Source organism: Camelus dromedarius, chromosome 1 (genome assembly GCF_036321535.1).
Source record: "Camelus dromedarius isolate mCamDro1 chromosome 1, mCamDro1.pat, whole genome shotgun sequence".
Lineage (NCBI taxonomy): Eukaryota > Metazoa > Chordata > Mammalia > Artiodactyla > Camelidae > Camelus > Camelus dromedarius.
Window position 1 is genome coordinate 82553949 of NC_087436.1, and position 15702 is coordinate 82569650.

The 15702-nt window shown below is 36.8% G+C and overlaps 1 protein-coding gene across 1 annotated transcript in view; it reads right to left on the reverse strand.

Annotated features, from left to right (window-relative positions):
* SPARCL1 (SPARC like 1) overlaps positions 1-15702 on the reverse strand; it is a 42765-nt gene that overhangs the window by 8670 nt on the left and 18393 nt on the right. The window contains exons 2-7 of the mRNA XM_010983114.3: positions 7915-7978; positions 4904-5080; positions 3520-4515; positions 2144-2216; positions 1312-1430; positions 730-850 (exon numbers count right to left, since the gene is read on the reverse strand). Of these exons, the coding sequence (XP_010981416.2) occupies positions 730-850; positions 1312-1430; positions 2144-2216; positions 3520-4515; positions 4904-5080; positions 7915-7968 (1540 nt within the window). The 5' untranslated portion in view covers positions 7969-7978. The remainder of the gene's footprint in view (positions 1-729; positions 851-1311; positions 1431-2143; positions 2217-3519; positions 4516-4903; positions 5081-7914; positions 7979-15702) is intronic.

Consider the following 15702-nt stretch of genomic DNA (forward strand, 5'->3'; position numbering starts at 1 on the left):
GCCCAGAACTCACATGGATGATTTTTGCTCAGATTTCATTGGACAGAGCAACTCATATGGCCACGTCTAACACCAAGGAGGCTGAGATGTTGGGTCTTTTTTGTGTGTCAGGAAAGAGAGGAGACGTTAGTGAGCACTGCTAATGTGGAGAATCACTTAGCGACCAGGAAATCCAAACACAATTGAGAATATCCTGGGAAAGGAAGATGATTTTTAAAAATTCTGAAAGAATATGTTGTCATCAAAACTTCTTGGTGGAGGCGTAACTTGAGAAGAGGACAACTAATTTTACAAAATTCCAATGACTCATCTCAGTTACTGAGTGGGTACCATTATCACACTGGTTTTGAACCCTGGCTGACCATTAGGGTTGCCTAGGTTACTTTAAAAACAAATGAGAAAACAATGCTGAGGTTCCAACCTAGTCCAATTAAATCGGAATCTCTTATAGTTAAAGCCTGAAAATTATTCTTCTAATTAAAAAAATGTCTCCCCAGTTATTTTAATGTGCAGCCTGGATTCAGAACTACCTTTAGCTTTTTTTTGTTATTGTTGTTTGTATATATATGAGTATATATATGAGTATATAATATATATATATATATATTATATTATATTATATTATATTATATTATATTATATTATATTATATAATATTATATATATATTATTCAGATTCACTGAAAACCCTTTCAGCAACAGTGGTTGGCAGTAGTGATGGACTTTTACATTTGCAGGCTCCAAAATAATCCAATTGCAGTTGGTGCCCCTTTTTGGTCCCCTCCAGTCTGCACTTGGTAGCAAAGAGATGACAGGAGCTGGCATAGGTCTGATTGTCAGTGCCACAAACCTAGGAAAGACAAGAATGAAAAAAAGCTCAAGTCTATGAATGTTCATTGGGAAAACACTCTGCTCCTTAAAGGCTGTTTGACGAACTGCCGTGCCAAAGATGTGGTCGGGTAGGTGAGGCCATTAAAATCCTAACTGTCCCACTTGGCACGAAAGTATCAACTCAATTATACCAATGGTGATGACAGTTTAGCTCTAGATAAACTCAGTAGAATAAAAATTGCAGATGTTCCAAGGTTAAAATGAGTTTTAATTTGAATTCTACGTCAATGCCATTGTTGTTTTAGCGTGCAGTTGAAATTCTTGTTTTGTTGGCATTTGTTTCTATTGACTATTACTTAAATATTAGATGATAACCTGGGAAATTATTATTTTTTAAACAAAGATTTCAATTGCAAATGACTTTCATTCAAATCACTAACTGTTTGGTGTCCCTTAAAGACCATTTTGTAGAATGCTTACTTGGTCAAGGAGTTTTGTAGGAGGACAAGTCACTGGATCTTGGCAAACACAGTGGGGTTTTCCCTGTTGATCAGCCTTGCAGATGTGTCCTCTTTTACACTGGAAGCTCATGCAAGAATCTGACAGAAAAGTTTGGACAGGAAACATGGACAAAGATAAATTTAGTATGTAAACTCAAATTCATCCTGGCAATTAGTTCCATTTTCATTAATGAAAAAAAAATTGGGAAAATGTTAGGCGTCTTTTTAATGGATGTGTTAATTTTTAGGTGGGACTCTTTGACATCAGACCGTTTTACACAAAAGTCTGGATTTCTGTGCAGTTTGCATTATGGATTTAAAAAGAACAAACAGCTCTAAGCTTGGCCTGCCTGTAGTAGTCATAGTCTGATGTTTATAGTGCAATGCTGTGCAAGTTGGCCCAAAGTTAATTAAATACGCCACAAGAATTTTATTGGTTGAAGTTCAAAATTTTATGATTGAGAATTAGGTCTCAAGTAAATATGGGATCTAAATTCAGTGGTAAATTATGGATTTGAGAGTAAATAAGGTAGAATTAATTATTCTTCTTAGATGCAGAAGAGAAAAAGAATTCTAGTGTTTGCAGTAATGCTGCAACTGGATCTCCAGTTTGTAAACACAGTTACCAGAGTTGTATATCAAAAGCGCGCAAGAGAATGTCAACAATTTATGGGAGCATTTCCTTGGGGAGTGGCAGGGAGAGGGAAAATTCTGTGCAGTAGCCACAAATAAAGAGATAGGGATAGCCCAACATGGCCGATTCCATCTCTTCCTTGACATCCTCACAGACAGCTTGCTTAGCTGGCACTCACCAACACCATGCATCCTCATGTTGCCATCAGTTGAACTGTCATCTTCATTCAGTGAGCTCTCTACTTTCTTGGCCTTTATAATAACAAGAGCAGAAGTTGAAGTCTATTTAGGGGAAAGCCATTACATAATTTACATTTCCACTGCACACCCTTTCACAGAGCTTTTCATACCCAAATCATTTCAATCTCAGGAGACACCAGCCACAAATGTAGAAGTAGACATAACCCTTTGAGAACAGGAGCCGTTTTTATCTTTATCAACTGGATTCAGTGCTGTATCTCTAGGGATTACCCAATAGAAGTTGGAACTAACATAAGAAGCAAAGTTGGAACCTCCCCTTTGGGTTTGGGAAAGCAGTAGAAATGTAATTTTACCGTGGGATTCTGTAGTTAAGACATGATTACATCACTAATCTCTGTGGAGCTGTTAGGAAAGTTTTCTTATCAGGTTTCTATAGTGTCAGAAAACTCCTACCTTAGCTTGGCAGCAGAGTTTTTAGGAACTGAAGTTACGATTGAACTTGCCCACAAAAAGCTATGTCAAGTGCTCCTGGTGGGTGGCTGCCAGGATTTTGCATGAAAGCTCCAGATGACTAAACAACCGAATAAAAATATGCTTCTTCCCTTCCCCAACCCTGCTGCCATTTCTTGGTGATCATTTTGGTGTGTGTTTCCTTAATAAAGTTGTAGCTGAAGTCTTTGTTCTTTGCCTTTTTGGCTAAATCAATAAACATTGCTGTATCTTTTATTATGTTAGAGGTATTTTGCTAGACATTGGTGATTCAACTTGACTGTGACCTGGAACCTGCTCTCAAGGCATTAGAGCAGCAGTTGTCATGTCTTTCATCTCTCATATCTGTCAGAATTTACCATTCCAGTTAGCGCCAGTTACTTTCAACTGCCAGTATCAGCATCTCTGTGCCTGGAAAGCTGTGGCAATCTATATGGCCTGCTCTTTTAACAGGCAGACTGGAAGTGCTGAGAAATTAACACCCCTCATGGTAATTCTCAGCTTGTATAAAAGCCATCGCTCCCTCACTCTCTAAATGGCATGATTCAGAGGAATGTATTTTACATGGCTTTAATGATGTACCTTTGATTAGCTTCCTTTCCTTCCTGTGTCCCTTCTCCACTTCTCTTTGTTCTCTGAACTTCTCAAACTACACTAAAGTCCAGGGTGTGCTTCTAGGGGAACCCAAATAAAACAGGCATTTCCCCCCAGTGATGGAGATGGAGATGCAGAGAAAAATAATTACAACATATTGGAATAATGTACTGATAGAGATAAGCACAAGAGATTGCAAGAGCACAGAGAAAGGTCATGGCTATTTTTTTGATAAAACACTTTATCAGACAATCACTATAAATAATCTTACCCCTTGGTTTTCTACAGGTGCACTGGTATCCACATTCTCATTCTCATGTGCTTTTTCTCTTTGCTCCTCATATTTGATGTGGTAATAATTGGATTGAGCTCTTTCATTCTCCAGGAAGGCCTCGCTTGGGGTGAAGTAGTCATCACTTGCATTGTGTCTGGGGCCATCATCGCCATCACCATCAGCCCCGTGATTTCTGGGCATGATGTTACCATCATCAGTAGGCTCCACCAGCAAAGGCTCAAAAAGAGTCTTTTTACCCGTCTCCTCATGGTTGCTGTTAACTTCAAGGCCAGGCTTTCCTTCTTGGCTCTGCCATTCTGTATCTTGATCGTGTTTATTGATTTTTGACACAGTTTCCTCTTCCATTTCTGCATTGGAGTTTTCCTCCTCTTGTTCTTGGTTACCCTGCTCAAATTCATCTTTCTGCACCTTGCTTACTTGAGTTGGTTGATTGGACTCTTCCAAAATATCATCAGATTGGGTAATGTCTTCTTTCTGCTTGCTGTCAGGATGCTCCTTGGGAACTTCTCTCTCCCTTTCTTGGTTATCCTTGTGGGTACCAACTTCACCTGGCTCTTTTTCGCCTTCCTCTTCTCCATTTGGAATATTTGGATCCTGCTCTTCCCTTCCTTGATCATTTAGGTCTTGGCTATGTTTGCTGCTCCTGTTGAACTGAGGATGTGAGTCATTTGTAGTTTGTTGTTGGTTTTCCTCTGTCTTTGTGATGCTTTCTTGTTGGTTAGAATCTACAATGGAGCTAATGTCATGACCAAGGAAATCAGTGATCTCTGGGAGTGTTTCCTTTTCAGGCTCACTCATATCTTCCTTTAGGTCCAGTGTACCTTCAGTTGTTGCATACTCCAAATTCGCTGGTAAGTCACTTTCACTTTCCTCTTGATCCTGTAATCCCAGGTTTTGGCCATGACTCGGGTCTTGATCTGCTAACTGATCATAGTTTTCTTCCTCTGACTTTAGTATTGAAGATTTTTCAGGCTAAAAAGAAAAAAAGCTTATTATTGAAACAAATGATAATGTGATATCTGTATCATATTTATAATTCATAAGCCAAAATTCAATATTCATTATTCTTTTTCTTCACATTATATCTTGTAAACTTAATTTATGATGTTCTTCACATTCAATAGCTATAAGTTTAACCTGAATTTGAACTTTGTGAAATGGAACAATTATGCAGCACCTCAGCCCAAGGAAAACTCATTAATTGTCACAGATCTTCTAGTGATAGGAGGCAGTTGATGAGATCATATCTTAAAAAAAAAATTCAACTTACAGTGAATGAGGTAGTCTCTTTGACCATGCTTTAAAATTGAGACCTTTGGAGACTTAACCAATTTTATTAGTACAACCATGTGACTTGTACCTTATGGTTGGGATGGTCTTCTATGGATACTGCAGTTTCCTTTTCATTTTCTGCATCTTCAGCCTTTACAGTGGGAACTGCAGTGCGCTCAGCTGTTACCAGCATTTCAGTCTTTTGGAAGGAATTCAAGGAATCAGCAGTTGGGTTGGAATGATCAGATAGGAACCTTGCTTGTGTCTGAAAAAAATTAAAAACTGGTTTGTGTTATTCATGTCTAGATGTTAATGTTTAAAATTTCTAGTTACTCTCTTGTCATCATTGTTAGCAGTAATATGCTTCATTCGTATCATCAACTAAAAGATATTTTCTAGAAGTTTAAAGGGAACAAGCAAATATTCAGAATATAATCTTAAGTGAAAACGAAATCCAAATCATGATTAGGAAAATGTTACATATGCAGAGATTGTGAGGAAATAGAGCAAAAATGATTTCAGTAATAGCAACCTTTGATTTTTAAATTATTTTCTTTTTTTTAACTTTTAAAAAGTATTTATACTTTATAATTTTGAAAAATGTTGTTTAGTAGAAAGTTGAAATTAAATTAACCATAGGATTTAGTGTTGTACATTTTCTTAACTTTTAAGTACTCATTGATAATTAGCAGAAAAAGTTACAGACTTTTTACTCAGTATTTGTGTACTTTCCTAACATTATTGGTCTTATATTCATCAAGAAATCATGTCATACAAATAATTCAATCTAGAACTAATTCAAAAACTATGTGGAAAAAAAAAAAACCTGTGTGAAACAGACACCAAATGTAGGAGGGGTGAACAGCTAGGGAGTGTCATTTCCTCTAGAGGAATGGCTCTATGTCTAGCAAGATTGGAGGCATACATGAAGAGCTGGGCAGTGATGCATGATGGAGAAATTGAACAACTGGACTTAGAGATAAAGGGCCTCCCTTTAAGTCTTGTCTGCTGTTTACTGTCTTTCGGTGGTTTGACAAATTGTTAATCTCTACTCCCTCATCTCTCGAGGTGAAGTGAGCAGAAATATCAAGATAAAGCTATGTGTATAAAGCATTTCGTGAATTTTACGGGGGACCCAAATGAAAAATTACTCTAGCTAGTAGTAATATACAGTGGTAATAATAGGAACTGTCTGATACCTTAGGCAGGTATTCATCACAGATCTTTATTAGAGAGATTCTGTGGACACTCAGATGTCAGACAGGTCCAAGTGTAAGTCTAAAACTCAGATTCTATTTGGATGGACTCATCTTTACTCCATTAGCAGGTCCTGTAGGGCTGATTATATAATATAAAGAAAGCCATGGAATATAGCATTTATTCTAGATGTAGATTTGCTCTCTTGCTTCTTATTACCTTTTCAACTAAAAGGAATACTATTTGAAAACTTTTCCAAAGAAGCCATTTTAAAGAGGAAAATGGAGAAAGAACGGTGGCCAGCTTGGCAAGTTGCTGGCAGGGGCCCAATGAGGACAACAGTGGAGGAGATTTTAGGCTTATTAGTGGAGAACTGCTCCCCCTCCCTGTGCCGTTCCTCCTCCCCCACTCCCCCTCAGCAAGCTGGAAGAAATGCATAAAAAACATAGCAGCTTATCTTTGTTCAGAAATTTTCAGAAAGTGAAGTTCTCTTTCATCATTATGTCCACAGGTATATTTTGTAACAACATACTCTCTGGAAATCTGTGTGGAATCTCCTAACTACACAGAATCCATTTACTTCTGGAGAATTCAGGCAGGAGGGGAAAATGACACAAGCTTGTTAATAGGTAAATCCTTTGAGAAGTTACTTCGCTTTTTAGCATTTGATGGGGTCTGTATGAGAACAGATTGTCCTAAAAAGGAAACATCTGGAACTTGTCTGTATGCAAGCATGTCATTCAAACATTTGGTTCAAAGACACTTTGATGACTGTTTACATGGTAGCAACAGCTGCAAGGGTAAAACACATTTTCAGGAGAAAACAATGGTTCTGTGGGAACTTACGTGCTGAACATAATTTCTTCCACTTTTTTAATTTCAGAGGACAATGTATAATTCCAGCTGGAGTAGCTCCTCACTACTTAAGCATGATTCTTAGCGGTGGTCATGAATTCTGTTTTCCAAGAACTGCTTGGGCTGGGTGGCATGGTGTTAGTCTTTGCTGACACAGCTGTTAACCAGAAGCTAGCTACCAGCTATCCAAAAAGTAGGACAGAATTGTAGATGCAGTAGAGAGGGAGGGAGAGAAAGGACAAGAGATAAATTGCTCTTTCTGTTTGAAGGAGGTTGATTTCTCCATTTGGTGAAAAGGAAAAAATTGGCATCAATCCTTTAGTTTGATTAAGGATGATATGGATCATTTGGGAGATAGCCAAATGATCATCCAAACCATAGTTTCATTAAACAAACAAAAAGTCAGTTTTCATGTATTTTGAGGCTGCTGACATAGTTTCAAATGATCCAATTTGCTGATTTATTGCTGTGTGAATGGCAGGGCCAGTTATATCTGACTGTGAAGAAAAGAATGTTCTAGTCCTGTCTGCTTTCAGCATGTTTGCTTGGACAGATCCCCAAGGATGAGTTAGGAGTCAGTTTATGGTTACCATACCATTTCCTGTCCCTGAACTATTGGTTCCTGTTTTCATTGCAGACTCAGAATTTCTCAGCCAGTATGTATTGATCTTGAAGAAAATGCAACTGGAGAATGTGGGTATTTGCCCCAAATTTCTCATACTAATGTGATGAGCTTCCATCAGAGAATTTATTTCTTCCTGTTCTCTTTGCTATTTGGGCATGTTTCCTGGATAATAAACTGATAGTCAACACTTTCCGCTGCATTTTTAATTGTATCTTACAGAACCTGATAGTTCTGAAAGAAATGTACTTTTAAAAAGTCACATTTCATTTTTTTCTAGTCATTCATTCCCTGCTTGGGAAAAAATAATATGATTAAAATAAAAAAGAGAATTTCAAATCACTTTATAAGAACTTTTTAAATGGAGGATTTCTAAACTAAATGTCAGGAGGGAGAGATGTAGTAACAGAAGAAAGGATACTTACCGGGATTGCAGCTACAGTTCCCAACATGTATAGGAAAAAAGCCACGGTCTTCATCTTTCTAGACCTGTAAACCAAGAAGATAATTAGCAGTGGTGGTTAAAAGTTTTCTCATGAAAGATGAAAAGATACTCTCCTGAGATTGACAGTGTCCTCTGTTTTTAAGAGGGATTGTTGTCTTTGTGGACTAACACATCTGAAAAGACAGATTTATGACACTTTATACCCGATTGTGTCCCTGTGAGAATACCTCTTTGATTTTTTGGCCCAGCTGTGTTTGGTAGAACTTGTCTGTTGATGACTATGTTTCCTTGGATAGAGGCTGTATACAGATCTTGGGTCTGAAGATTTGTGAGTGTTCACAGTGAAGGGGAAAGTTATGGAGTGAAGTAATACAGTGTGTCAGGTTTGGATAAAACAAACTTCCTCTCTGGTGTTGAAGAAACTCATATACCCAATACAGATTTTGGGGAATGAGACATCAGACTGCCCTATAGGGGCCATCCATGTTCATCTAATTTAGAGGTCTCACTTTGGCAATCTGTGACTTGGTAGTGGCCTGCAGGTGGGTTCTATTTGGCAGGCACTGTGTGTTTATTTTAAAATCTGGAGCTTTCATGTAAAAACTCATTTTTGCAGTTTCTCTTGAACCATTGGGCCTCTTAGCAACAATGGGCCTTCATGGCAGCCATTGGCTGAGTCTGAGTAGAGACTCTCCTCTGTAAGTGATGCTGCCATTTGTACCTGATCTGCCTCATTTTTGTTATTTGTCTTGCATTTGAGTTTAGCTAGTTCCATATGAACTTGTTTAGTTTAGAGATGAGACAAGTGAGGCTCAGTAAATTGGCCTTCAGATGAACTCTCTTAAAATAGTGGGCTGTCTACATTTTCTTGCAGAGTATCCCTAAGCTTGGTAGTCTGAACTCTGACTGAGATTAGGGGTACAGTTTTTATTCTTTAATAGAGATTCTCTGGATCTCCCAGAAATAGAAAATGACTCTTTCAAATTATTTTTTGCAATCATAGTTCTATGCATAAAAGCATCCATAGAGCTTTAAATAATACTTTGACGTTTATAAAGAAAATGATTAATTTCTTCTGCTAGTTACCTCAGTATTTTTGAAGAAGTGCTTAAGTGGATATTTAAAAAATCTATTAATGTTAAACATTATTCAACTGATTTAATACTGTCTAACAGCTATCACTTCACACACACACACACACCACATGTACTCTTCTTTCTAAAATAATTATGTCACAATTTTTATTTAAATCATTATTTAACATTTATGACAATGTAAATATTCTTCACTGTTGAGACAAGTAGTAATTTCTTGTGTTGAGTCATACTTAAACTTCTTCTCTTGAACAACATTTTGTTTTTGTTCAGACCTAGAAATTGTCTCCCTTTTTAAAGGACTTTCCCAAGTAACTATCACTTAATTCTTCTGAAATTTTCCAACAAAATTTCATTTGAATATGGTAACAACAACTACAAAACAACAACAAACCCATATCCATAAGGAACTCCCCTAGTCCCATATGCCCCCTTGGAAATGCCCTGCCCGGAGCTGTGTTTCTCTTGCTCCTTTTGGCTGAAGCACTGTGGGCAGCTGCACTGCTTTTCTCCTGGGATCTCTAGTCACCTCCACCCTGGGAATTCCCTTTGCTCTTTTCTCATGTTTGAGGTCTCACTACTTGGATACCATATGTTTCTCTTTTTTGGTGTTCTCCCTCATTTTCATGGAGCACATCCTCCAGAAGCTTTCTGAGAAACAGAATATAGGAGACAGAATTTTTGAGACTTTGCATATCAGAAAAACATCTGTATTTTATCTTTCACTTGATACATAGTTTGACTGGATATAGAATTTTAGACTAGAAATTTTTTTCTTAGAATTTTAAGCATGTTCCATATTCTTCTAGTTTCCAGCATTGCTAGTAAGATCTCCAATGTCAGTTTTTTCCCCAATTTTTAAAAATGAGAATTTTTTCTTTCTTTCTGCAAGTTTTAAAGTTTTAATATTTACCCCTAGTGTTCTGAAATATTACAACCTCTGCCTTTGTTTGGATTCTTTTTTTCTTTTTCTTTTTTTACTTTTAAGTAGTCATCAGGCCCTTTGAATTTGGAAATTCATATATTTCAGTTCTGGGAGATATTTACATTTTAATTCTTTGCTAATTTTTGCCCCTCTATTTATTTTTGTCTTTTCCTTCTGGAATTCATATTAGTTAAATGTCCAAATTCTTGGGTTGATTCTTTAATTTACTTACCATCTTTGCTCCTCTTTCCCATCTTGTTTATATTATTCTGGGAAACTTCTTTAATTTTATCTTTCATGTCTTCTATTGATGTTTTTTAAAAAATTTGCTCATACATTTTCAATTTCTTATTTCCTAATGGTCTCCTTTTTTAATATTAACTTTTTCTTTTCTCGTTAGTATGATATATACTCTTATCTTTTTTAGGATATTAATCAAACATTTTGAAAATTTCTTCCGCACTCTACATTTTCTGTTTCCATATTATTCCTCTTCTTCTAGTTTGTGCATTTTGGTCTTTGTTTTTCATGTTGAACGCTTTCCCCAAATGTCTAATGTCTTTGATTGTCTGGTAATGTTTAATAGTGAGTCACTAAGAAGCCAGTCAGAAGTTTCATGGGCAGGGCTTGTCACCTTGGAGAGCTTGGATAGGGGTGCTGAGGCAGGAGTCTAACAGTTTTGATGAGGCATCCCAAATGTCATTGTCAGATCTTTTCTTGGGGAGTTTTTTTCTTTAGAGGATTTTCCTATCGATTAATTCGTTGAGGAGGTAGGTAAAAGCCTGGTTGCTAGCATTCTGCAAGATGACTGAGTGGAGGGACTGGAGATCTCTCAGTGCATATATGACTCTCATTTAGTCCCTGGGCTCCTGCATGGCACCACATCCCACCCTCCCCTGTGCCTACCTTGAGTCCAGGGCCAGAGAACAATCTGCTCTCCTGTTTAGGGTGGAACGGGAGGTCCTCCTGGCTGTGCAGGCATGAGGAAAGATTTTGGGTCTTTTTTATCTGACAGCCTTTCAACAGTCCTCCTGATTTCAGCCTCTACCCTCTGATCGGCTTTTAAATTACCTGCTGCCTCCAATTCTTTAAACTTTTCTGGATTCTGCAGTATGAATTGGCCTTCTTTGTTTCAGAAAACCCTTAGGTTTAAGCTTTCCCTGTTCTACCAATGACTTTTCCATCTTCTAAAAATTTGCTGATATCTTTTATCTTTGTCTCTTCCTTTTTTTTTCTTTGTCATTATGAGTTATTATTATTATTATTATTATTATTACTATTATTATACTGGAATTTTAGCAGGGAGTAACAATATATACATGTCTTTTGTCCACCCAATTTAATCAACAGATGTTTTCCATTTCTTCATCTGATTTGTATTATTATTATTATTATTATTATTATTTAGGACACATAATAATTACTATAGCTCTTTGGTTCTAACTTAGCAAATCGAATTTTTATTGAAGAAAAGGAGGCTATATGTGCCAAGGCAAACTTCCTTATCATGTTGGAAACAAATAAAAACACACTTCTGCCTATCCCATTATTCAGATCCCACTGGGTGGCCCTCTTTTGGATCCCTCTGAAAATGACCATACATAACAAGTAGAAATTCAGAGTACTACTGTGAAATGTGTTTACATCATTTGTATCTTTAAATAAACATTATTTAGAACCAGTAATGGTATATAAGAGATACTAGAATTTTACATTATCAAAGTGCCTTGGGCTTACCAAACAAATTTACAAATGGAATATTATCTTATTCGATCTTTGCAACAACCCAAAACGTGGCAGAGGAAGAACAGGCCTAGAAAGGCTACGATGTGACATGCTGGGGGTGTCACAGAGCTGTTAAGAGGGGGAACTGGGCTTGAACACAGCTTTCCCGGCTCCTGCTCCAGCACTTTCCCAGCTCTTTTGCAAATAAAGATCTCCATTTACCTCTTACCCAGAGATACAGAAAAGAAGAAAAAATTAAAAAACCCAACCCAGTATTGAGAAAAATTAAGAATTCACTTTGAGTTTTTAAATAAGAGTTCCAAACACTCTAAGGTTTAAGGTTTTACATACTTGGCAAAATACATTTTTCTGTGTTGCTTGTCATAGAAGGTTGGTTGTGGTCTTTGACATCAGAAGTCCCTTCCACATGCATGAAATCCTGGATTCAACCCCTAGTACCTTCACTAAAAACAATCAATAGCTTGGGGTGTGAGGTATAGCTCAGTGGTAGAGCACGTACTCAATGTACACAAGGTTCTGGGTTCAATCCTCAGTGCCTCCATTAAAGGAAAAACAGTCCCTGTCAATAGTGCTCTTTTTTTTTTTTTTTTGTCTAAACAAGGAAAAAGCATAAAAATTAAATTTCCCTTGAACCAATAACACGTTTAAATAAAAAACATACAGTGCATCACCCTCCTTTCCCACAAAGACTCGTGACATTTCAGTTGTATTAAAAGACACCTTCTAGTGAAAAAATTAAACTGTAATGAGAGCTAGAGTCTGGCTTCAGCACTGTCCCTAACTAGCCAAGAGACCTCAGTCAAGTCAATTACCCTTTCTTAGATAGTTTTCTTAGGTAATGAACAATGAAGAGGGTGATCCTCCAGCACTAATATTTCATGATTGTAAAATTAGAAATAATTCTATGAATTTCATGAATCACAAACTGCTTCTGTCTTTTTTCCTTAAACTACTAAACCCTCTAAAAATGTATTTTATGATTATATTGTATGAAAAATAAAGTATTTTATACATGCTATTTAATACTTCAAGGAAATAAGTAGAATCTATTTTCTACCTCTATTATTGATAATTTAAAATATTTTACTCTCTTAGTAAATGCTAATTGTAAAGAGCCATTAGAAAATTCAGTTTCCTTCCTCTATCTTCTAGAATTTAACATTCATTCATTCATTCCACCAGTATTTATTAGATTTATGGAACTCTAGTCATTTATATTTTAAATCAGCATATTATTACTATTTTAATGTTTTAGAAAACTGTTAAAATATAAAATAGTATAATTTAGTGCAGGGTCATTTTATCTTGGCACTGTTAACACTTGGGCTGGATAATTCTTGTTGTGGGGGGTGGTCCTTTGGATGTAAGATTGTAAGATGTTTGGCAGTATCCCTAACTTCTTCTGCCCACTAGATGTCAGTAGCAAGTCCCCCATTCCTCACCAGTTATGACAACCAAAAATGTCTCCAAACATTGCCGAGTAACCCTGGAGGGCAAATTCACCCTGACTGAGAACTATTGGCTAGTGGGATGCCCAGCTATCTGGTTAAACACTATTTCTAGATGCGTCTTTGAGGGTGTTTCCAGAAGAGGTTAGCATTTGAATCAGTAGACTGTGTAAAGCTGATTGCCCTTCCAGTGTGGGTGGGCTTCATCCAATTTGTTGAGGGCCTGCATAGAACAAGAAGTTGTAATATGGGAGAATTGGCTCTGTCCGCCACTGTTTGAGGGGGGACATTGGTCTTCTTCTGCCCTTGGACTGGAACATACATTAGTGCTCCTGGTGCTCAGACCTTCAGACTAAGACTGTAGAGTTACATGGTATCACCATGTTTACTGGGTTGCCAGCTGGCAGAAGGCAAATAATGGCACTTTATCAGTGCCTATAATTCCATGAGTCATTTCCTTATAATAAATCAATCTCTCTCTATAAATAAACATAAACAGATATATATATTCCCCCTACCCAGAACCCTGATTCATACAATAACTAATTCAGTTTTGTGAAGATTAGAAGAAATAGTATTTGTAAAAATGTGTGATACCTAGGAGGTGGCCAATACATTTTTCTTCTTTCCTTTTTCATTTTCCATAAAAATAAAAGTGCTATTGTTGGATAAATAACTTAGAGCCTCAGAAAATTATATAATTTAAGTGTTGCTGTGAAGTTAGAATAATTTTCCAGTGGAACATTTATAGTCTCTTTTGCCCACTCATTTACCAAAGCTCCCTTTAACTCCAGGATTCTTTTCTACATTCATCACAAATAACAATGGAATTAGGCTAAGAGGCTGTAACCACATTTCTTATAAATGGTAGTAACATAAAGGGGAAGCAAGAATCATCAAACGTGTTGTGGGTTTTAAGGCTAATTTCTTTCTGATTTTAGTTTTTATAGCAGTATGTATAGATAATTAAATTTGAGAAAGTATTTCCCTTTAATTTGATCAAAGGATCTCACAAATTCCCTTCACTTTCTTAAATCTAATGCAGCTGAATGAGTTAAAAAGAAATATGTGTCCTGTTGGCCAGAGCTCACATCACTCATTCACTCTTTCACTCATTTATTGAGCACTTACTAGACACTGCATAGGCACAGGGTCCCGTGGTTTCTGTCTTGAAGAGTTATAAAGGAAGAAGTCAAGTAAATCGATGATTCAGTATAATGTGAGCAGCATGTACATAATGCAATGAAAATACAGAAAGAAGCATTTACAATTAGGTAGTTAATAGTACTAATATTTACTGAGTTCTGAGTACTTAAGTTATAAGCACTGTTCTGAGAGTTTTGCACATACTAACTCTTTGAATCTTCCCAACATTCCTACAAGGTAGCATTTTATTTTCATCGCTTTACTAGTAAGGAAACTAAAGTTAAGCAACATGTTCAAGGTTACTCAGCTAAGTAGCAGAACCAAAATTTCAGACCTGGCCATTTGGTTTTATGTCTGTCTTCTTAACCACCGTGCTATACTGCCATGTATGGAAAAGATTTTCAGAGAAGGTAGTTCTTGATGTGAGGTTTGAAAAACCACTCACTCAGTACTAGTTAGCTGTATGAAAGATGGAAGGGCAATCTAGAGGGTGAAAGCAGCATAGGTGAAGGTCCACAGACATAAGACAGAATATGTTTAAGTCACTAGGGTGTTAGTGGGTGAAGTGGAGGGAGGCAAAGCTCAAAACAAGGCAAGTCTTTGTGCATTAAATTCAGAATTTTAAGTTCCGGCTGAAAAGCTATGGGAACTGAATGACTGATTGTAAGTTGGGGAGTGATATAATCAGATTTGAATGTTAGGAAGAGTCCTTGGAACAGCTATGTAGAGGACAGATCCTCTAGAAGTAGAAAGTAGAAAGACTTACTAGGAAGAAATTGAAATATTAGGGTGAGAAGTGGTCAGAGCCTTAAATGTTGCCTCTGGCCTCTGAATGGAAAAGAGAGGGATAGATCCAGCTCGTACTGGCTCATGAGAGCCAATTGTTAAATTTCCGGGAATTTTGTGAGCTGGCTATTAAACAAAGCCATCATTAAAAATTAAATTATATACACTTTAATTATATTAAAAACAAAAGAAATAAATACTCAAAACTCACTGCTTTATATTTACTTTACTACATATACTGTCACTTACTCTCTTGACCTTATTTATGCCTATTGTATCTGTAGGTGGATATACTATATAATGCGTGGTAATGCGCTTCTCTTCCCAATTCAGTTCAGTGATGTCATGTTAACAGCTTGAAATCAGCCATGGTGGGAGGATTATACCATGGAAATCATCAAATGCTACTAATCCTCCTTTCCCCACAAAATCTGGTTGTTAAATACTTGCCAGTATAACACTGGAAGTTCTGAGAAATATTTAAACATAGAACAGATAAGACTTACTAACAAATCGTATGCTGTGGGAAGAAGAGAAGGAAAAGTCTTGGGCTATCACATTTCTAATTTGGGCAACTGGGTAAATGGTGGTGTTAAAACTAAGATAAAGGATTATAAGGGGAT